Source organism: Myotis daubentonii, chromosome 1 (assembly GCF_963259705.1).
Source record: "Myotis daubentonii chromosome 1, mMyoDau2.1, whole genome shotgun sequence".
NCBI classification, from domain to species: Eukaryota; Metazoa; Chordata; class Mammalia; order Chiroptera; family Vespertilionidae; genus Myotis; species Myotis daubentonii.
The window spans coordinates 2,935,387-2,957,953 of record NC_081840.1 but is presented as its reverse complement, the minus strand read 5'-3'; the positions used below and the strand labels follow the sequence as shown (position 1 = coordinate 2,957,953).

Here is a 22,567-nt window from a genome sequence, read left to right as displayed (position 1 = left end):
CTATCATGAAAACAAACTTTTAATAATTTACTTTGAGTACAGAAATAATTAAATATCAACTATTTAAAGTTTAGTTTTCATTGCAAACTCAAAGCAAGGCCTGTGTGGCATCTGCTTCATCGTTTAAATTCAAGCAGTGTCAGCTACTTAAGTGCTGTATTTTGGATTTTGAAATGAGAGCTGCTCGGATTGGGATCGCAGGCTCTGCATATATAATCATTTCAGATCCTGCACAGAGTCGAACGGTAGCAGAGCTAGAATTCTCACGTTAATTTCTCTAATAGTGATGATGCTATGGTGTCATTTCTGGGTAGTATATGCTCCTCCCCCTCTCCCTTTTCTTACTGGTTTAGGATTAAATAAAGCATGAAGGTTGTCTGGCTAGGAAAAGAGAAGGACTTTTTCCTCTATAGTTAGGATTCTTACGTGCAAATCTGTTTTTCTCCTTAGATTTTGAGCTCCTAGAACAGCGGTTCTCAACCTGTGGGTTGCGACCCTTTTGGGGGTCAAATGATTACATATATAATTACATATTGTTTTTTGTGATTAATCACTATGCTTTAATTATGTTCAATTTGTAACAATGAAATTGGGGGTCACCACAACACGAGGAACGGTATTGAAGGGTCGCGGCATTAGGAAGGTTGAGAACCACTGTCCTAGAAGGTTGAAGCAAGGTACATACAAGAATAGAGAAAGACAATATTGTCAGTATCTAGATCTGTTCTAATGTACAGCTTATTCTTTTTTGTGGAGCAGGACATGGGTTTCATAGACTAGCACAGATAGCCACATTTTTAGAGACCCAAAATAATATTTCTGAAAGTTCATTAGGCAATATGATATACCAAGAATTTCTGGTCCTTTTCTTGATTTCTCACAAATTTGTTATTATTTTGTTTACTTCCAGCATCATTGAGAACCAGCTTTCTTAAAAAAATTATGTTTTTAAAAGCATTAAGCAATGTAGTTATACATTTTCCTCTAGTAGTGCTACATAGCTTAGGATCAGGAGTGGGATGGAAAAAGCAGATGGATGGATTTGGTATTGGCTGCGTGCATAGGTTGGAAGAGAGGCAGTGTTGTGTAATGGTTTGTGCATGGGTTTTGGAGTTGTACAAGCTGCGTGCGTAACTTTGGGCAAGTACCTTCATCTCTTCAAGCCCTAATTTGCTCATCTATAAAATGGAGCTAATAATAATATTTAATCTATCTCATAAAATTATTGTGAGAATCTAAAAAGATGACTGCAAGTAAGGTGCTTATTAGCATTATGCCTAGAAATAGTATATTTGATACTATTTTTATTTTTAGGAGAATTGAAGAAACAAGGTGATTAGTAGGGACTGTCATTGAAGTAATAGGGAGGTTCAGGCTGGCAAGTAAGAAAGTAAAAACTAGGAGGAGTATTAGAAACTAGAGAATCAGAAGGAATTGAGGGATTAGGAATGTGATAAGAATAACAAGTGCATTTAGCAATGGAAAAATAGATAAGAGTTTATGGGCAGCAAATAAGATCAGAGTTTAAGATTCTAGAAATGGAACATTTCCAGGTAATGATTGATCCAACTTTTGAAAATGGTTGTTGATGTGGAAACAAATGGAATTTAAATCAAATATTTATGGAACATTTTCTGTGTGCTAGATCCTGTGCTAAGCATTGGAGAATGTAAAATTTGGATGAAACATTGTTCGATTAGAGGGGGTCAAAAAGTAGCTGTTAGTCATTCCCATCACTGATGAAGTTACCATGACAGTGGCAGGAGCTGGGATGACAATGAAGACTACAAAATTTTTTATTATCATAAAAAATGCTTGAGTGAGTTGACTTTTTTTTTTTTCGTTTAAGATATTACTATAAATGGCTCTTTAAAATAGGCGCCTCTCCCAATGGGAATAAAATAATTAGTGACATTAATTTAGAATTTAAAAGATAGCTGTCCTAAATTCATTTATCTAACTAGTCTTTTTTTCCCCTTCCTCTTGCCTTTTTGGTCATTAGTGCACAGATTAGGTGCTTACCCCAGTTATTTTTAGTTTTAGAGGAATGGCTTGCTGAGTGGGCTTGTGTTTTTTTGTTTCTGAGTATATATCTTAGAAAAGGAACATGACCCAAAGAAAGCAGAATCAGGGCAAAAAGGAGCAGCTCAGGGTGTAGCCAGGATGCTTGTTCCTAGCACCTTTCAGTTGAAAGTTGTAGGTTGTGAAGTCTAAGAAGCGTATTTTATAAAAATCTATAATAATGAAAGCATAATATGCTAATTAGCCCAGACAGCCAAACAACCTTCTGGATGTCCTTCCAGATGAAGCCATGGTGGTGGGGGCTGAGGCAAAGGCTGTTAGGGGTGATCAGGTAGGCAGACGAGCAGTTAGGGGTGATCAGTCAAGCAGGCGAGCAGTTAGGGGCAATCAGGCAGGCAGGCAGAGGTTGTTAGGGGTGATCAAGCAGTCAGGCAAGTGGTTAGGGGCAGTCAGGCAGGCAGGCAGAAGGGTTAGGGGTGATCAGGCAGGCAGGCAGGCAGAGGGGTTAGGGGCAATCAGGCAGGCAGTCAGAGGGGTTAGGGGTGATCAGGCAGGCAGGCAGTCAGAGGGGTTAGGGGTGATTAGGCAGGCAGGCGAGTGGTTAGCTGCAATGAGGCAGGCAGGCAAGTGGTCAGGAGCCAGCGGTCCCAGATTGCGAGAGGGTGCAGACTGAGCTGAGGACCCCCCCTCCCAGCATGAATTTCGTGCACTGGGCCTCTAGTCTATAATCATAAAAGCATAATATGCTAATTAGACTGGACATCCTTCCAGATGACCTTCCGGACAAAGCCAGGGCTGCAGCCACGGGATCAAGGAAGCTGCTGCGGCTGCAAGGGAGGGATCCAGGCAGCCGCAGCGGCTGTGAAGGCCTACTCTTGCACAAATTTCATGCATCGGGCCTCTAGTAAAAAATAAAATAACATACTATATAAATAAAATATTGATTAAACATTTACCTTAAAATTACATGTACCATATCAAATAGCAATAACATGAATTTTATACTGTTGACTTAAACCAATACTGATTGTTTTGGGGTTTCTTCCATTCAATGGTTGGTGGCATAGATTCACACATACTTGGTTTATTTATACTGATTGGGACCAAAGTCAGCAGGAGATAACAGCAGGTACACAGCACCCAAGAAATGACCAGGTGCATACCAGGGATATCTTGCACGCTTGGTGCCCTACTTTAATGTACAGCCAAGTCTACTCTTTTTTCTGATAAACAACCCTGTCCCCAGCTCCTCCTCACGCTTTCCTCTAGTGTGCGTTTACTAATATGTCGACTGTGCTGTTCCACCTCTGATTGCTAGATTTTGCCATATCACTTTTAACATCATCATTATGAAGAGGAGCCCTGTTGCCAGAACAAACCGAAGTAGTGAATGCATGTAGTTGACGTCAGATGGGTCTTCTGCAATTTTAAAGAAAAGCTTTTTACATCTCTCCTTTGCTACCAGTCTTGATGTGCCTTTTGTAAATCCTTGGTTATAAGACTTCTGTTCAACTAGTCTTCAGTTGGTTATTCAGGTTGAATGTTCTATAATTTAATCCCAGTGTTGTTCTGGGAGGCAGTGAATGTAATTTCCACCTACTCTGCTGCCATCTTGGATCTTCCTAGACTGTATTTGTTTTTTTATTTTTGTTTTTTTAAATATATTTTTTATTGATTTTTTTACAGAGAGGAAGGGAGAGAGAAATAGAGAGTTAGAAACATCCACGAGAGAGAAACATCGATCAGCTGCCTCCTGCACATCTCCTACTGGGGATGTGCCCACAACCCAGGCACATGCCCTTGACCAGAATCGAACCTGGGACCCTTCAGTCCGCAGGCCGACGCTCTATCCACTGAGCCAAACCGGTTTCGGCCTAGATTGTATTTGTTGATAGAGATTATGGTGATTGCAATTTAGATTCATTTCTTTTATTTTTTCAAGTTCTGTTTATGGTAAGCATTGTCACTTATCAGTTGTTAGTTGCTTTTCTAATATCTTATTATTGTTTGTAAAGTTTAATGACAGTCTGATTTTGTTTCTATTACAAGTAACTTCCTCATTTTGCTTGGATGCCCAAAGGATTTTTCTTTTCCTTTAAAGTCCAATAATATATCTCAGTTCTGTTGGATTGATTTTCTAAGGTATATGGTGTGCGCTTTTGAATCTATTTTTTTTTTTATTTCAAGAAAGGGTTTTTAATAACATTTTTTAAAAGCTTCCTTTGCGTCAATGAAGGAAAAATACCACATGATCTCACTCATTTATGGATAATAAAGACCATTATAAACTTATGAACAAAAATAGATACAGAGACAGAGCAGCCTCGAACAGACTGTCAAACTACAGCAGGAAGGCCGGGGAGGGTTGGGGAGCAGGAAGGGAGGGTAAGAGATCAACCGAAGGACTTGTATGCATGCATACAAGTATAACCAATGGACATAAGACACTGTGGGGTAGGGGAGGGCAGGGGATTGTCAAGGGCGGGAAAAAAAGGAGACATATGTAATACTCTTTGTAATACTTTAAGCAATAAAACAATTTAAAAAAAGCTTCCTTTGCTTAGGTTTTCTTTTTTAGGGACTTATATTAAAAGTATATTGGACCTTCTTTACCTGTCTTATATATCACTTTCTCAAATCCTATTTGATCTTATATCCTGCCACACTGCTAGACTCACTTATTAGTTGTATTGGCTATCTTGTACTTTACAGCTTAATTTCTTCCTTTTCAATCCATAAGCTTCTTATTTCTTTTTATTACCTATTGCACTTGCTCAAGCCTCCAACACAGTGTTGAATATGAGCGGAAATGTGAACATCCTTGTCCTGTTCATGATTAGGGAGGAAGCATTCATTCTTTCACTGTTAAGTATGATGTTAGCTCTAAGTTTTTTATAGATGCCCTTTATCTGGTTGAAGAGGTTCCTTTCTACTTCTAGTTTGCTGATAGTTTTAAATCATGAGTGAATATTGGATTTGTCAGACTTCTGTGTTTGTTGAGATGTTCATATGTGTTTTTTTTAAAAGTCTGTCACATTGATTTTTTAAAAATTAAACTCTATTTTGAGATAATTGTAGAGTCACATACAGTTGTAAAAAATAATACAGATGCCAATTTTCTCTTTAACCTGTTTCCCCTTACAGTAAAATTTTGAAAAACTAAAGTACAATATAACAGCCAGTATATTGACATTGATACAATCAAGACAGTTAAGATTTTCATTATGCAGGTTACACTATTATAGTCACACTAGAGGTCCGGTGGCTGAAAATTCATGCACTGGAGGGGGTCCCTCAGCCCGTCCTGCCCCCTCTCACAGTCCAGGAGCCCTCAGGGGCGGGAGGCAACACCCCATCACACCTCTGCTGCTGCCACTGCCGGAGCGCAAGACTCGGCCCGACCTGGTTACCTGAGCCTCAGGCCGGCCCTGGGTGGCTGTGGGGCTGAGGGGACAAGGGGACTCTGGAGGCAGGCGTGCGGAACGAACGGGCCTGGCCTTGCCACACATCTGCTGCCACGGCGGGGCCGAGGGGACAGGGAGCCACCATCTTGTGGCTGTGGGCGCCGCCATCTTTGAGGGCTGGGCAGTCAATTAGCATATTCCCTCCTATTGGCTGTGGGCGCCGCCATCTTTGAGGGCTGGGCAGTCAGCATATTCCCTCCTTATTGGCTGTGGGCGCCGCCATCTTTGAGGACCGGGCAGCCACTTAGCATACTCCCTCCTTATTGGCTGTGGGCGCCACCATCTTTGAGGGCTAGGCAGTCAGTTAGCATACTCCCTCCTTATTGGCTGTGGGCGCCGCCATCTTTGAGGGCTGGGCAGTCAGTTAGCATACTCCCTCCTTATTGGCTGTGGGCGCCGCCATCTTTGAGGGCTGGGCAGTCAATTAGCATATTCCCTCCTTATTGGCTGTGGGCGCCGCCATCTTTGAGGGCTGGGCAGTCAGTTAGCATATTCCCTCCTTATTGGCTGTGGGCGCCGCCATCTTTGGGGACCGGGCAGCCACTTAGCATACTCCCTCCTTATTGGCTGTGGGCGCCGCCATCTTTGAGGGCTAGGCAGTCAGTTAGCATACTCCCTCCTTATTGGCTGTGGGCGCCGCCATCTTTGAGGGCTGGGCAGTCAGTTAGCATACTCCCTCCTTATTGGCTGTGGGCGCCGCCATCTTTGAGGGCTGGGCAGTCAATTAGCATATTCCCTCCTTATTGGCTGTGGGCGCCGCCATCTTTGAGGGCTGGGCAGTCAGTTAGCATATTCCCTCCTTATTGGCTGTGGGCGCCGCCATCTTTGAGGACCGGGCAGCCACTTAGCATACTCCCTCCTTATTGGCTGTGGGCGCCACCATCTTTGAGGGCTAGGCAGTCAGTTAGCATACTCCCTCCTTATTGGCTGTGGGCGCCGCCATCTTTGAGGGCTGGGCAGTCAGTTAGCATACTCCCTCCTTATTGGCTGTGGGCGCCGCCATCTTTGAGGGCTGGGCAGTCAGTTAGCATACTCCCTCCTTATTGGCTGTGGGCGCCGCCATCTTTGAGGGCTGGGCAGTCAATTAGCATATTCCCTCCTTATTGGCTGTGGGCGCCGCCATCTTTGAGGGCTGGGCAGTCAGTTAGCATACTCCCTCCTTATTGGCTGTGGGTGCCGCCATCTTTGAGGGCTGGGCAGTCAATTAGCATACTCCCTCCTTATTGGCTGTGGGCGCCGCCATCTTTGAGGGCTGGGCAGTCAGTTAGCATACTCCCTCCTTATTGGCTGTGGGTGCCGCCATCTTTGAGGGCTGGGCAGTCAGCATACTCCCCCCTTATTGGCTGTGGGCGCCGCCATCTTTGAGGGCTGGGCAGTCAGTTAGCATACTCCCTCCTTATTGGCTGTGGGTGCCGCCATCTTTGAGGGCTGGGCAGTCAGCATACTCCCCCCTTATTGGCTGTGGGCGCCGCCATCTTTGAGGGCTGGGCAGTCAGTTAGCATACTCCCTCCTTATTGGCTGTGGGTGCCGCCATCTTTGAGGGCTGGGCAGTCAGCATACTCCCCCCTTATTGGCTGTGGGCGCCGCCATCTTTGAGGGCTGGGCAGTCAGTTAGCATACTCCCTCCTTATTGGCTGTGGGCGCCGCCATCTTTGAGGGCTGGGCAGTCAGTTAGCATACTCCCTCCTTATTGGCTGTGGGCGCCGCCATCTTTGAGGGCTGGGCAGTCAATTAGCATATTCCCTCCTTATTAGATAGGATCTTTTCCACATCCATCTCTAAACCCTGGAAACCACTGTCTTCTCCATTTGTATACTTTTGTCATTTCAAGAATGTTATGCAGAGGTGGGAACTTCATCCAGTGAGTCATCCATTTATTCATCCTTTAAAAAAATTATTGAGTTGTTTTTTAGAGAGGAATAGAGAGACAGAGAGAGAGAGAGAAATTGAGAGATTGGCTGCCTCATGCAGGCAGCCTGACTGAGGGTAAAACCCACAACCTGGTATGTGGCCCGACCGGGAACATGCCGCCTTTTGGTGAACAGGAAACGCTCCAACTAACTGAGCCACCCAGGCCAGAGCTTATTCATCTTTTTAAGAGACATTTACTGATCCTCTACTCTAGGCCAGAAATTGTCATATGAAACATTACCCCCCTCTCTCTCTCTCTCTCTCAGTTCTTTAGTAGTGGATTTGTTTTCTGCAGCTACTATAATACATTACCATAAACTACATGGCTTAAAACAAAGACATTTATTCTTTCACATTCTGGAAGCCATGATTCTGAAATTAGTGTCACTGAGTCAAAACCCAGTTGTGAGCAGGGCTCTAGGGAGAGGCTGTCCTTTGCCTCTGCCAGCTTCTGTGGGTTGTCAGCATCCCTGACTTGCGGCTGCATCACTGCAGTCTCTGCTCTGTGGGCACACTGCCTTCTTTTCTGTGTCTTCTCCTCCGAGTGTCTCTTTTGATGCCTGGTACTGGGTTTTAGTCTTCCTGGGTAAACCAGAATGGTCTCTTCATCTCAAGGTCCTTTTTTCTCTTTTCTTAAAAAGAATATATTGATTTTTTGCAGAGAGGAAGGGAGAGGGATAAGAGTTAGAAACATTGATGAGTGAGAGAAACACCAATCAGCTGCCTCCTGCACACCCCTTACTGGGGATGTGCCCGCAACCAAGGCACATGCCCTTGACCGGAATGGAACCTGGGACCCTTCAGTCCGCAGGCCGATGCTCTATCCACTGAGCCAAACCGGTTAGGGCTCAAGGTCCTTTTTCAAGTGAAGATGACATCATGGCCTGAAGGCTTAGGGCAGAGACATATTTTATGGGGTGGGAAAGGCACCATTCAACCTACTACAACTAGTAATTTTATATGCAACTTTAATTTCCTTTTTTTGACCATCTTCCCATCTTGGCATGCGTCCCTTATTTCAGTCCCATTCCTTCTTGACTTTTGTCTTTTAAAGTATTCACTTAGGGCAATGATGGCGAACCTTTTGAGCTCGGCGTGTCAGCATTTTGAAAAACCCTAACTTAACTCTGGTGCTGTGTCACATATAGAAATTTTTTGATATTTGCAACCATAGTAAAACAAAGATTTATATTTTTGATATTTATTTCATATATTTAAATGCCATTTAACAAAGAAAAATCAACCAAAAAAATGAGTTCGCGTGTCACTTCTGACACACGTGTCATAGGTTCGCCATCGCTGACTTAGGGAGAGGTGATAGCAGTGGAATATTGTGCTTACTGGTGGTTCGTAGCCTACCTTACTACAACAGGGCAAATGCCTTTCTTCATAGCTCTGCAGCTCTGCAGAACCTGTTTCTTATTAACAGAACTTATAAAACTGAAGCAAACAAATATAATACCTTAAAAACCATATTAAGATCTTAACATACATATAATAACAAATAGTTCCATTTGAAGAGCTAAGTTAAAATAATTTTAATTAAGATAAATAAATATGGCATCAGCAATTAGCATGTAAATTGGCATCAGAATAGCAGTGCCACATTTACTAGCATCTTTTATATATATATATATATGTATATATATATATATATATACTAGTATGTCTGGTACTTAGAAATCTTAGAGTTTATGTTTTAAAATCAAAGAATTTTTTGTATGGAACTGGTTTTTCAGATGAATCTGAACACCTTTTCTAAAGTACTTAGACCACTAGAGCATCACTGAGATTATTTTGATAAAACTTTAGTGACCTAATGAATAATATGTCAAAAAGATACTGTATAAATATACCCCACTGACCTTTAAGAATGTTGAGTATTTCTTTAAGAAGTTCTGGCAATTCACAGAGTTGGTCTAGGCTGGCCACAGGTAACTTCATTATAGCAGAAGGAAGTTGTATGATTCTGTGTAGTTGGTTTTGTTGCTATTCCTGTTGTAGTGATTATTAATATTTTACCATGATGAAAACTTTTCATTTATATTTTTTAGACAGTACAGCAAATTGGTAGGTCATACGAAAAACATGAGGTAGAATTTTAAAGTATTTAATAATAGTCTTAAAACCTTTTAAACTTAAAAGTTAATCTTGTTTTTAGCATGAGCTTAATATTTTCATGCACATGTTATAAGATTTACTTAATGAAATTTCTGTCCTGGTTTTATTTTTGTATTTAAGTAATGGTGTTTGAAATTTAAAACTTTGTCAAAGTCTTAGTGTTTGTCATTAAAAGCAGCCATTTTTCAAATTAATCTGCTTTTTATAGTCATAAACTAGGTATTCAGCTTACAATTACAAATTGTAAATTTGTCTTTTCTCTGTAAGTGCTGGTCAAGATATCCAGGGAACAAGTGTGATTGCAAATCTCCCGTTTTTGATGCGACAGAATCCTGCTGAGACACTTCGGAGAGTCTTGCCAAAAGTTAGAGTAAGTTGGTGCGAAATGAGTTTTGAATTTGCCATTTTTTTTTTCATTGTCAGGAGAAAACTTCAGAGCTTTTGATGGCTGATCTTTTGTACCTTAATCATTGAGTGGAGGAAGTATAATGATACACATTTTGTATTGTGATGAAAATATTTAGGGAAATTAGTTGATGGAAATGGAGAAATCCAGATCTTAGTTGAAATAAAGATTTCTTTAGTCATTTTCTGAGTAGAGACATTTTAATAAAGTTAGCTTTTCAGTATCTCAGAAAAATTATAGTTTTATAAAATCATAGCTATCTTTTAAAATTTTTTAATTTATTATTGATAGTATTACAGATGTCCTCCATTTTTCTTCCCTTTGCCCCCCCTCCACCCACTTCCTTTGCCCCCTTCTTCCCACATTATTATTTGTGTCTGTGGGCTATTCGTATATGCATATATGTTACTTGGTTAATCTATATTATTTGGTATTCTGTTAAGTTAAATTTATATTAATAGTATTCAACAACATTGATAATATATAATTTCACTGATATTCTTAATAATGACCCTGTGGTGTGACTTCTAAAGAATCATCAAATAAAGATTGAATTGGGCCATCACAATTTTAGTTTTATATTCATTTTATTGCTTCCTAAATTCTTCAGAATTAGTTTTCCTGCTATAAACAAAAAATATTTGATCTATTAGAATATTCTTTCCTCTATTTAGTTATTTATGGGTTATCCTATATAATAAAAGCCTAATATGCTAAGTGTTTGGTCAATGGGTCGGCCATTCAACCAATCAAAGTGTAATATGTTAATGATATGCTCAGGCCACTCAACTGCTTGCTATGACAAGTGCACTGACCACCAGGGGGCAGACGCTCCAATCAGTAGGTTAGCATGCTGCTGGGGTCCGGCTGATTGGGACTGAGTGAGACTGGCCGGACATGCCCTGGAGCCCTCCCATGGTCCCTTCCCACTGGCCAACCTCCCTCATCTCTCCCCAGCCCCGATCGTGCACCGGTGGGGCCCCTCAGCCTGGCCTGTGCCCTCTTGCAATCCAGGACCCCTTGGGGGATGTCGGAGAGCTGGTTTCGGCCTGATCCCACAGGCCCAGGCCCAGGGACCCCATGGTGCTGAATTTGTGCACCAGGCCTCTAGTTAATATATATTGTTAAAAATATAAGATTTATTATTCATTTGTACCTATGTGCAAAGTGCTGGTCTTAAGAACTTGAATGAACAAAACAGACAACAATGTATGTGTCCTTAGGGAGCTTACCTATAATGGTGTCAGGGAGGTTACATACTAATGGGGATTATGTTTGCTAATAGTTTTGTATACTTTTCTTTGGCTTTCTGTTTGGTTGTAACTTTTCCCTAACTTTTAAATTAATTTATATGTGTTTAAAATACTGTAATTATTAGTGTACCCTTGTGTTTTATTTTTAGGCATATATAGACATACATAGCATGGTTCCAATTACTATGATTTAAATTAGATGTAGGGCTGTACCATGTTATTTTTACAAGATACCTACCCTTCTATCCTGGCAGAATGAGGTTGTTGTTGTTGTTGTTTTAGTTGTTACAATGATGAATTGAGGTGTTTATTATGTTTATTTTAGCATTGCATGTGATTCAAAAGTGAATCAAGCCTTTTCATATCTATTTTCCTGGAATCATGCTATAATTTAAATGGAATTAAGTCTACACAGTTTAAGTTTAATTTTACATTCAACTTCAGTGATATTAACTGACCTATGCTTGTTAGCTTAACACCTAGAAGTGCCAATTAAACAACATTAGAAGGAACAGGTAGTTAGGTCCTCTTGATTAAGAGTTATTCTAGTCCCGGCTGGGTGGCTTGGTAGGTTGGAGTGTTGTCCCATACACCAAAAGGTTTAGGGTTTGATTCCTGGTCAGGGCACATACCTAGGTTGCAGGTTTAATCCGCGTATGGGAGGAAAATGATTGATATTTCTCACACTAATGTTTCTCTCTCTCTCTTAAGAATAAAGTTATTCTATATTACATGAATTAGATTTAAAGCTAAATATATTGAGCATGCTTTACACATACTGTGTTGAGCAGGCTAAATCTGGTCCACAGAGGGTATTGAATGTCCAAAGTTTCATGAAGTAAAAATAAAAAATGAAGGATAGAGAGTAGTGACCTTGAGGGTTCTTAATTATTTTGAAAAAATCATTTTGCTAATGAGGTTACAATAAAGTTAATTAAATAACTCCCCCAATATTAATTTTATGGGAATATGTAAAGAATATTATATACACATCTATAGAGTATATTTACACAAAGAATCAAATGTGTCTGCTGAAACTATATAACTGAGCTATAAAGATGACTTTAATAACTTTTTAAAGTAATAAAAATTAATCCATATTATAAAAACTGAATAAATGGATACTATAAAGAAAATATATACTAATGAATATGTACTAAGAAAATATTTGATGAAATAATTTCATTCATTTCTTGAGTTAATCAACATGCAGTCCTTTATTTAGGATTCTCATTTATCTTGCTCTGTACTAAAAAATACAAAAAGATGGAATTCAGTCCCAGATTAGATTCTATATCAAGTAGGCCTAAAAACTATATGGAAAACAATTGAAGAATAGGCATAGGAGAGTACTTAATTGTGTGATTCTGACTATATCTAAAAATGGAAGAATTAAGCAACTGGATAAGACTTTATGGGGCAATAATAATGACTGTTAAAGAGGGTTTGCTATATTATGTAGGCAGCTAAACTTTTAAAAACCTCATGTCAAATTATAAAACCTATGTTATGTGCAACTCATTTTTAAATCATTGTATTAAGATATTGTTAAGAAGTATTTGTACTTATAGTAAGCACCGTCTTCAATTCTGCCTTACTTCTGGGAGTCGCTACTTTCAAGTGGTAAAATGACCAAAAAAAAATTACGCGGTGCCACTTTTTTCACTTTTGCCATGGGCATAATTTCTATTTTAAAAAATATATATTTTTATTGATTTCAGAGAGGAAGGGAGAAGGAGAGAGAGATAGAAACATCAATGATGAGAGAGGATCATTGATTGGCTGCCTCCTGCACACCCCACACTGGGCATTGAGCCCGCAACCTGGGCATGTGCCCTTGACCAGAATCGAACCTGGGACCCTTCAGTCCAGAGGCTCACGCCCTATCCACTAAGCAAAACCAGCCAGGGCTAATTTCTTAGTTAATCTTATAAAAAAGCAATCTTGTAATAGAAGTGAGTGTTTAATGATACTGGCATTTTGATTCATACGGAAATATTTACTGAGTGCCTTCCATGTGCTGGCACTTGTTCTGAGCACTGAGAAAATAGAGGTGAATAAAATAGACAACTGGCTGTCAAGGAGGTTACAGTTCAGAATGGGAAACACACATAAAATAAGTAGGTGAGTGTAAATATCAGGAGGGAGTGACAGGGGGAACTTACTGTGCATTGGGAGGTCAAAGAAAGCCTTGTTGAGGAGCCCTTAAAACTGAAGAGCTAGGAGGAAGCAGACATTTGAAGAGTCAGGAATGAGTGATCCCGGCTGAGAGCAGTACATAGCCCTTAGGATGAAAGAGCTTGGGGGAATTGAAAAAGGCATGTTTGGTTGGAACCCAGTGCTCTGGGTCGGGTATGACTTAAAAAGATGTTAGAGGAGGGGTGGGCAAACTTTTTGACTCGAGGGCCACAATGGGTTCTTAAACTGGACTGGAGGGCCGGAACAAAAGCATGGATGGAGTGTTTGTGTGAACTAATGTAAATTCAAAGTAAACATCATTACATAAAAGGGTATGGTCTTTTTTTTTTTTTTTTTAGTTTTATTCATTTCAAATGGGCCAGATCCAGCCCGTGGGCTGTAGTTTGCCCACGGCTATATTAGAGTGATGGTCAGTGACAGCGCATGCAAGAGTTGTTCTTTCTCAGGACAGTGGAAAATCAGGAAGGCTTTAAGCAGAGCAGTGACTTGCCCATTCACATTTTACAGTGATCATTTTAATTGTGTGTAAAGTAGATTGGAATGGGAGCATTAGGAAACTATAGAACTGGCCTTCATATTTGATGGTGGCTTGGATCAGGAACAAGTCAAGCGTGTGGGTTCTTACCGTGTTTGTTCGACACTACTAGACATTCTAAACAGTGTGATAAATCAACAAAAAGAAATGAAAGGGATCCACATTGCAGAGAAAGAAGAAAAACAGTCGTGTTTGTGTTTTTTTTTTGGTCACATAACATTATCATTTATGATGGAATCTACAAAAGAAAAATACTAGCATTTGCTGAATATAGAAATGTTTCAGGATACAAGATCAATATACAAATCATGGAACAAGCAATTGGAAATTGAACTTTCTCTTAACCTATCCCAATAGTGCTAAAGTATGTGATACTTAGAGATTAATCTGAAAAATGACATGCGAGATCTGTGTACTGAAAACTATAGAACATTGCTGAGAGAAATAACATGAGACTAAGTAAATGGAAAGCGACACCATGTTCGTGGATCAGAGAACTCAATATTGCTAAGATACCAGTTCTTCCCATATCAATCTATATATTTAATGCAAAATAATAAAAATTCCAGTAGGTTAGTTGTTTTTTTTTTTTGGTAGGAAATTACAAGCTAATTGTAAAATTCATATGAAAATACAAAGGACCAAGAATAGCCAAAATAATTTTGAAAAAGAGAAACAAAGTTGGAGGACTTTTGCTACCTGATTTTGAGACATTGTATACAGCTACAGCAATGAAGACCATGTGATGTTGGTATAGAGACAAATCAATGGGACATATATAGAGAAAAAAGCCCTCTGCATTGCCAATTGATTTTAACACAGGCGCAAAGGCCTGTCCATGTACCGAGGACAGTTTTTTCAACAAATGGTGCTGGGTCAATTGGGAAAAAGTCTATACCTTGTACCACATACAAAAATGAACTCAAAATAGATTATAAACCTAAGAATTGAAAACCAAAATGATAAAAACTTGTAGAGAAAAATCTTTGTGACCTTGGATTAGGCAAAGTTGTTTTTATATTTGACATGAAAAGCATCATCCATAGGAGAAAATTTTGATAAATTTGGGCTCATGAAACTTAAAGCTTCTACTCTTCAGAAGACACTGTTAAGAGAATGAAAAGATAAGTGACAGAATGGGAGGAAATATTTATAAATCATATATCAGATGAGAACATGTGTTCAAAATACATAAAGAACTCTCAAATTCAATAATAAGAAAACAACCCAATTTTTAAAAACAAGCAAAAATTTGAACAGATACTTCACCAAAGACGATTTTTGGATGGCCAATCAGCATAAGAAAAGATGTTCAGCATGCTTAGTCATTAGATAAATGCAAATACATCTCTACGCAGTCTAGAATATCTGTGCTAAAAAAGTCTTTGAAGATTTTTTTATATTGTTTCTTTTTTTTTTAAAATATATTTTATTGATTTTTTACAGAGAGGAAGTGAGAGAGATAGAGAGTTAGAAACATCGATGAGAGAGAAACATCGATCAGCTGCCTCCTGCACATCCCCTACTGGGGATGTGCCCGCAGCCCAGGTACATGCCCTTGACCGGAATCCAACCTGGGACCTTTCAGTCCGCAGGCCGACGCTCTATCCACTGAGCCAAACCGGTTTCGGCTTTGCAGATGTTTTTAAATGTTGCTTCTGCGTAATCACCTCTCTGCTATCTCTCTAGGCCTCAAATTTCTTACATATTAGACCTTTCCATAGTATCTCTATGTCTTTTACCTTTTTTTTTTTTTTTTGTCATTTTCTCTTTGTGATTCATTCTGATTATTGATTTTCATGATTAGTTTTCTGGTCTAGAATTTTTGTTTAGCTCTTTAAAAAATCTGCCACATCCTTTCTTTTATGTCTTAGAATTTTCTGTTGAATTTTTCAATTGTATCTTTGAACCAGGTGTGCATCAGGTACACCAATACCTGGAGCTCCTGTGGGTGCACTTCTATTTTCTGTTGCTTCTGCTGGTTCTGATTCATATTATCTCTTCATGTGCCTGGATAGTATTGACTGTGTGCTTGATCTTGAATTCAATACATTATTTGTGGAAATAGTTTGACGCCCAGGGTGATATTTTCCTGTAGAAAGGAATATTTTATCTTCTGGCAGCTGCTTAACTGCACTAGCAATAAAGTCTCACTTAACCCATTTTAGGTGTCGGGATGATTTGAAGCTGGGCTGTTCTCCCTGCAAAGGTCAGTTTGCTGATGGATTGCCCTTATGCTATCCCAGGGTCTTACCAGTGCTTCTTAGAGGCTGTTAAAAAAGGCAGTTAAGCTTTTGGCCACTAAGGAGCCTTTTCTAGAATCAGCAGATGGTCCCAGAGGAAAAAAACAGGCCCCAAATTACATGCTAATCTTTCTGGAATTCTATTATTTGTTAGACGGGCAATCTTGCTAGCAATGGGCCATCTTGCTAGTAATGGGCCATCTTTCTAGTAATGGATGACCTTTCTAGTAATGGGCGATTTTGCTAGTAATGGACGATCTTTCTAGTAATGGGCCATCTTGCTAGTAATGGGCCATCTTGCTAGTAATGGGTAATCTAAGTTGGATAATTTTTAAATTTTGGATGAGTAACCTTATTCATTTCCAGATGCCTTTAAGCAGCTGATTTGTATATTTTTTCAAGCTTTTTATATTATCCTCATCAGGAGAACTGATCAGAATTACCTGCTCTGCCATTACTGAAAGAAGTTCCTTTTCCTTTTTATTTTTTCTTCTTAATTTACTATCAAAACAATATTAATCCAAAATGTTTCTGTACATACACCTGCACCCCTCCCCCATATCCTGTTATCATCCTTAACCTGCAGATTGTTTTCTTTTTTTTTTTAATTAAATCTTTATTGTTCAGATTATTACAGTTGTTCCTCTTTTCCCCCCCCATAGCTCCTCTCCACCCGGTTCCCACCCCACCCTCTGCCCTTACCCCCACTGTCCTCATCCATAGGTGCACAATTTTTGTCCAGTCTCTTCCCACATCTCCCACCCCCCTTTCCCCCTCAAGAATAGTGAGTCCATTCCCTTTCTATGTCCCTGATTCTATTATAATCACCAGTTTATTCTGTTCATCAGATTATTATTTATTTTTTTTAAAATATATTTTATTGATTTTTTTACAGAGAGGAAGGGAGAGAGATAGAGAGCTAGAAACATCGATGAGAGAGAAACATCGATCAGCTGCCTCCTGCACACCCCCCACCGGGGGATGTGCCCGCAACCCAGGTACATGCCCTTGACCTGAATCGAACCTGGGACCCTTCAGTCCGCAGGCCGACGCTCTATCCACTGAGCCAAACCGGTTTCGGCTGTTCATCAGATTATTTATTCACTTGATTTTTAGATTCACATGTTGAAAGATGTGTATTTGTTGTTCATAATTTGTATCTTTACCTTTTTCTTCTTCTTCCTCTGCTTAAAGGATACCTTTCAGCATTTCATATAATACTGGTTTAGTGGTGATGAACTCCTTTAGCTTTTTCTTATCTGTGAAGCTCTTTATCTGACCTTCAATTCTGAATGACAGCTTTGCTGGGTAAAGTAATCTTGGTTCTAGGTTCTTGGTATTCATCACTTTGAATATTTCTTGCTACTCCCTTCTGGCCTGCATAGTTTCTGTTGAGAAATCAGCTGACTGTCGTATGGGTACTCCCTTGTAGGTAACTGACTGTTTTTCTCTTGCTGCTTTTAAGATTCTCTCTCTGTGTTTTGCTCTTGGCATTTTAATTATGATGTGTCTTGGTGTGGTCCTCTTTGGATTCCTTTTGTTTGTGGTTCTCTGCGCTTCCTGGACTTGTAAGTCTATTTCTTTCACCAGGTAGGGGAAGTTTTCTGTCATTATTTCTTCAAATAGGTTTCAATATCTTGCTCTCTCTCTTCTTCTGGCACCCCCATAATTCAAATGTTGGTACGCTTGAAGTTGTCCCAGAGGCTCCTTACACTATCTTCTTATTTTTGGATTCTTTTTTCTTTTTGTTTTTCCAGTTGGGTGTTTTTTGCTTCTTCATATTTCAAATCTTTGACATGATTCTTGTGATCCTCTAGTCTGTTGTTGGAACTCTGTATAATATTCTTAATTTCAGTCAGTGTATGCTTAATTTCTAGTTGGTCCTTTTTCATAACCTTGAGGGTCTCACTAGATTTCTTGAGGGTCTTACTACATTTATCGCCGGTTTCTAGAAAATTCTTGAAAAACCTTAGAAGTGTGGTTTTGAACTCTATATCCAGTAGTTTGCTTTCCTCCATTTCTGTCATTTGTGACCTGTTTCTTCGTCTCCACATTTTGGCTGCTTTCCTCTGTGATAGAGTGGCTTTCTGTGCTAGGTGTCCTACAGGGCCCAGTGGCTCAGCCTCCCCAGTTACCTGAGGTGTACACGCTTGGTGCACCCCTTTGTGGGCTTTGTGCACAGTCTTGTTGTAGTTAAGCCTTGATTGTAGTTGGTATCACTGGGAGGAATTGACCTCCAGGCCAGTTGGCTGTGAGAATCAGCTGTGTCTATGGTGGGAGAACTTCTGTGCTGGAGACACCCTTCTGGGGCAAGACTTGCTTTAGTGGGGCTTTGGTGCTCACTGAGTCTGCCCCCTGAGTGTGTCCCTTATGGATCTGAGGAGTTGTAATCTGGATGGTCCCACTCTGATCACTGGGTACACTGGCACTTGGATCTCTAAGGAGGTGCTAATTTAGCCTCTGCCTGAGGCTATCCAGCAGGAGCTACAGAGAGATCTGCAGATTCCTCTTCTTTTTGGGGGGTTTGGAGGTGCCCAGATGAGGCCCATCTGTGAAGCAATGCAAGCTGCTGTGGGACCTTGGGCCTTCTAGAAGTTTTGGGTCTCTCTGACCCAGCTGCAGTTTGTTAGGTAATTTTCAGATTGCAAAGGGCCAGGCCTTTCATATGCAAAAGCCTCTGCTCACAGCTTGGGTGGGGCAGGGTCTCAGGGGATCAACAGGGCGGAGCAAACAGCTATGGCTGCTCCTCATTCCTACCCTAAGAGGCTCCTGTTCTCAGTGTCCCGGTAATTGCCACAAGCACCTCTGAGAGAAAGCCGCCCTCGAGTTCCGACCAATGCCAGACAGTCCAGTTTCTCACCGTATGAGTCTGGGTCCCCAGAGACTCGCCCGGAACTGGAGTTCAGAGCAGTTGGGAGCTTGAGACTCGCTCCCGATTGAAAAAGACAACCATGTCCTCAGTTGCCAGCCCTTTCCGCACGGGCTTGAGCCTCCGTACCTCTGCACTTTACTTCCGCACCTCCTCTGCGTCTCAGTGTGCTTTTCTCTTTCCTTGTAGAATTTTCACTCAGCCAGCCTTCCTGTGGTTCTGGATGATGGCCGTTTTGTCTTTTAGTTGTTTTTTTGAAGTGATTGTGCGAGGCCGCAATTTCCGGTGTTTCCCTATGCTGCCATCTTGGTTTTCCCCCAGATTGTTTTCTAATGATGTGTTAGGAATAATCCAAAACTTAGAATTAAATATTCTGCTGAACACTTATAATGCATCTTTTTATTTAAATCTTGAGTTCTTCAGCGCTCTTATTTTGCTGGGGTGAAAGTATGTTTACAGTAGCAGATCTCCACTTTCTGCTCATGTTTTCTCTGCAGGCACTCTCATTCACACCCAAGGCTTTACGTATCATTCATATAAATCCTACCTATTGAATAAAAATTCTCTTATTTATGTCAGACCTTTTCAGAGGGTCAGATCTGTAAATGCAATTCCCTGTTTTAAATCTCTATTTGGATGCCTCAAAGGCATCACACAGTTAACAAGTCCAAATGGAGCTCCTGGGATTTCCCCTTGCCCCCCGGGCTTCCTCCAGTGACCCTTGTCCTAACCTGCTTCCTCCACTCTCCTCATGGGGAGCACTGTCGCTCATCTGGTTTTCAAGCAAGGATGTTGGGAGTCATCCTAGATGTCATCTCTTCCTTCACTACCCACATATACAATCTTGTTTATTTTATATCTTAAATATTTCCTGAACCCATCCACCTCTCCCCAACCACTGCCTCCACCCTAGTCCAAGCTACTCTGAGGGTTTGCTCACGTAAATGCAATAGCTTCTCAAGGGATCCTTGCCCACTCCTCCCTCCCATCCCCCTCCTTCCTGACTCATAACAGGCATGACACTTCAGAGCATTTAAAATGGAATATTTGAATATTCTTTTGCTTAACCCACCTAAGGCCCTGCAGTTTGTGTCCGTCTGTTTCACTGGCCTCAGCCCCTCCTCGGACTGTGCTCCTGGCACACTGACCTCCTTTCGGTTCCTGAATGTGCTACTGTGCTCCTTACTTCTCCGGGCTGTGCACTCTTTCTTTCTTACTCTTCTTGCTTTCCTACCTCTTGATTCCTACTTTTGTCTAGTTGTTTCTCTCTTTTCTCTTTTTATTACTTCTCTATGATCCTCAGAAGAGATCAGGACACTCGTTAGAGATTCTTATGCCATCTTGTACTTCTCATCCTTAGCTCTTGTCACTGTTGTAATTACAGTATTAACAGATACATTGCTAGTCCTGCTTGTGGCTAAGTCTCCAGCACCTAGCACAGTGCCTTGAATGTAACTAAATAAATATTTGTTGAATATTTAAATATGTATAAGCAACAGGAATCCCGCAAACGTAGGGAAGCAAGTCTTTGACTTTGACCTTTATCCAATTTCCCAGAGCACTTACTTTAGTGCTGGTACTTAACATAGCTATAAATGAAGTTAAAATTATATTATCAGAATTAGATTTTCATTAGAGAAATATTAGGATAGGAGGGAAAATTATCATTGAATGACTGCAAAGAAAGCCCTGTTTTCACTTGCTTATAGAAATTTGCCATACTTTATAATGCTCCCCACCCCAGGAAACAGTTTATAATTTTTTCTAAAACAATTTTAACTAATTAAATTTAGCTATAATGGATCATTTGAAATAGTTACTTATGGCTATTATATCCAGTAAATAGACATTTCTTTGATATGCACATCTTTATTTGCAGCATTTTAAATTACTGTTTACATTTTAAGCTAAAATTATGAAATTACATGATTCTACTTTATTATATGTAAAAATGACTTCACAGAGTAGTCTAGCCAGAAGTTCAGTTTCAAAGTCATTGTCTTGAAATGTGTTTGTTTGGCGTTGTCATGATTTTGCACGGCGGATACTTCATTACACATTTACATAGTCATCTGATAGTTGTTACTGGTATTGGTATTTCCTTAATGGAAAGAGATCTTTGGAATATTCCTATTTGTACCTCCTCATGAACCTTGAGAGTCACTGAAATACAGATTTATAGAAGAGTAAAACATAGCCCCTTTATTCCTGTTTACTGTCTCCACTTTATTTTCTCTCTGAGTTTGATTTTCATTAATGTTGACTAGTTTCCGCCCCCACCTTTTTTAGTGGGGAACATGGCAGTTAGTGACAAGGAAAAGAATGAGCTATCGTAGTTAATTGTTAAAGGTGTCTTAGAGTTGGCATGTTCCAATTATTCATATTTAACTCAGTTTTAAAGTCTTTCATTAATACTATCATTTTATATAATGAAAAGTGTTGTTCACTGTTATTGCTACTAAAAATTCCCACATTTATGATCCTCAAATATTTTCTATGTCCTTGATCTTCAATATTTTAATATTTAAATCCCTGTTATTTAATTTCAAAATAATCAGTGATGTTATTTCATATACAAAGATTCTTTATAATTTTAGGGCTCCTTTACTTTTAACCAGCACCATGTGATTACCAGTTAATTTAGCTTCCAAATGTGTGCATCTAAAATACTTGCTCTTTTTGAAATAAGCCAATGATTTATTTATTGCTTCTGTGTGTTGTGTATTATAAAGAGAAATCTCTTCTTGATGCATATAATGCGGGTTTATTGGAGACAGCATTTTCCTTTCTGCAAGGACTGCATTACATTACCTTATAAAATGCTTGCTTCCACCATTCATACTGCTAAAGAAGCAATTCAACACAGAAGTGGCTAGTATACTTCCCTTCCTTGAATCAGAATAGCTTTTGACATTTGGAAATGTATCATTAACTCATTTATAAATGGTCTCATTTCATTTTTTGCCGGGAGCTGGTCCATCCTTGCTGTTTCAAGGGACCTGGCATATATGGCATACGGTTCTTAATGCGTTTGCTCACCTTCTTGGTGCTGCGTTTTAACCAAGGTCACCTCTCCGAGAAAGGTTGAATCCCCAGGTAGGGATTTTCCCCTGAAGTTAGGGAGGGAATAAAACCCCTCAACTAAGTGCCAGGCGGGTAATTAATCCCTTTAACTATGAACAATCATGCTTAAACTACATAATCTTTTCTCCCTGGAATGGAGATAAGAAACGCCCTAACCTTTGTAATAGAGATTGATAGGATTGAATCAACTGGTATAAATACAGTTGTAACAAGACAGAAAGACTCAGAACTCAGAACAGAATCAAGAAGACAGAATCTACACGGAGCCTAGAGACAGAAGAACTTCGCTGGCGAGAGCATGCCAGAGGATCCTGGACCGGGACTGGCCTCGGAGCCTAGAGACAGAGCCTAGCGGGAGAACATGGCAAGGGATCCTGGACTGAACCTGACTACAGAGATTGGCAGGAGAACCTGACTGGAACCTGGACACTGAACCTGACTGGAGAGCCTGGACAGAAC

At 40.1% G+C, this 22,567-nt stretch overlaps 1 protein-coding gene across 7 annotated transcripts in view; it reads left to right on the top strand.

Moving 5' to 3' along the window:
- PPP4R4 (protein phosphatase 4 regulatory subunit 4) overlaps positions 1-22,567 on the top strand; it is a 92,550-nt gene that overhangs the window by 17,023 nt on the left and 52,960 nt on the right. For 6 of the 7 annotated variants that reach the window (XM_059686002.1, XM_059685994.1, XM_059685998.1 and 3 more), the window contains exon 3: positions 9,787-9,889. The exons of the other annotated variant lie outside the window; for it this stretch is intronic. In XM_059686002.1, coding sequence (XP_059541985.1) covers positions 9,787-9,889 — 103 coding nt within the window. The remainder of the gene's footprint in view (positions 1-9,786; positions 9,890-22,567) is intronic. 7 annotated transcript variants of the gene reach the window in all.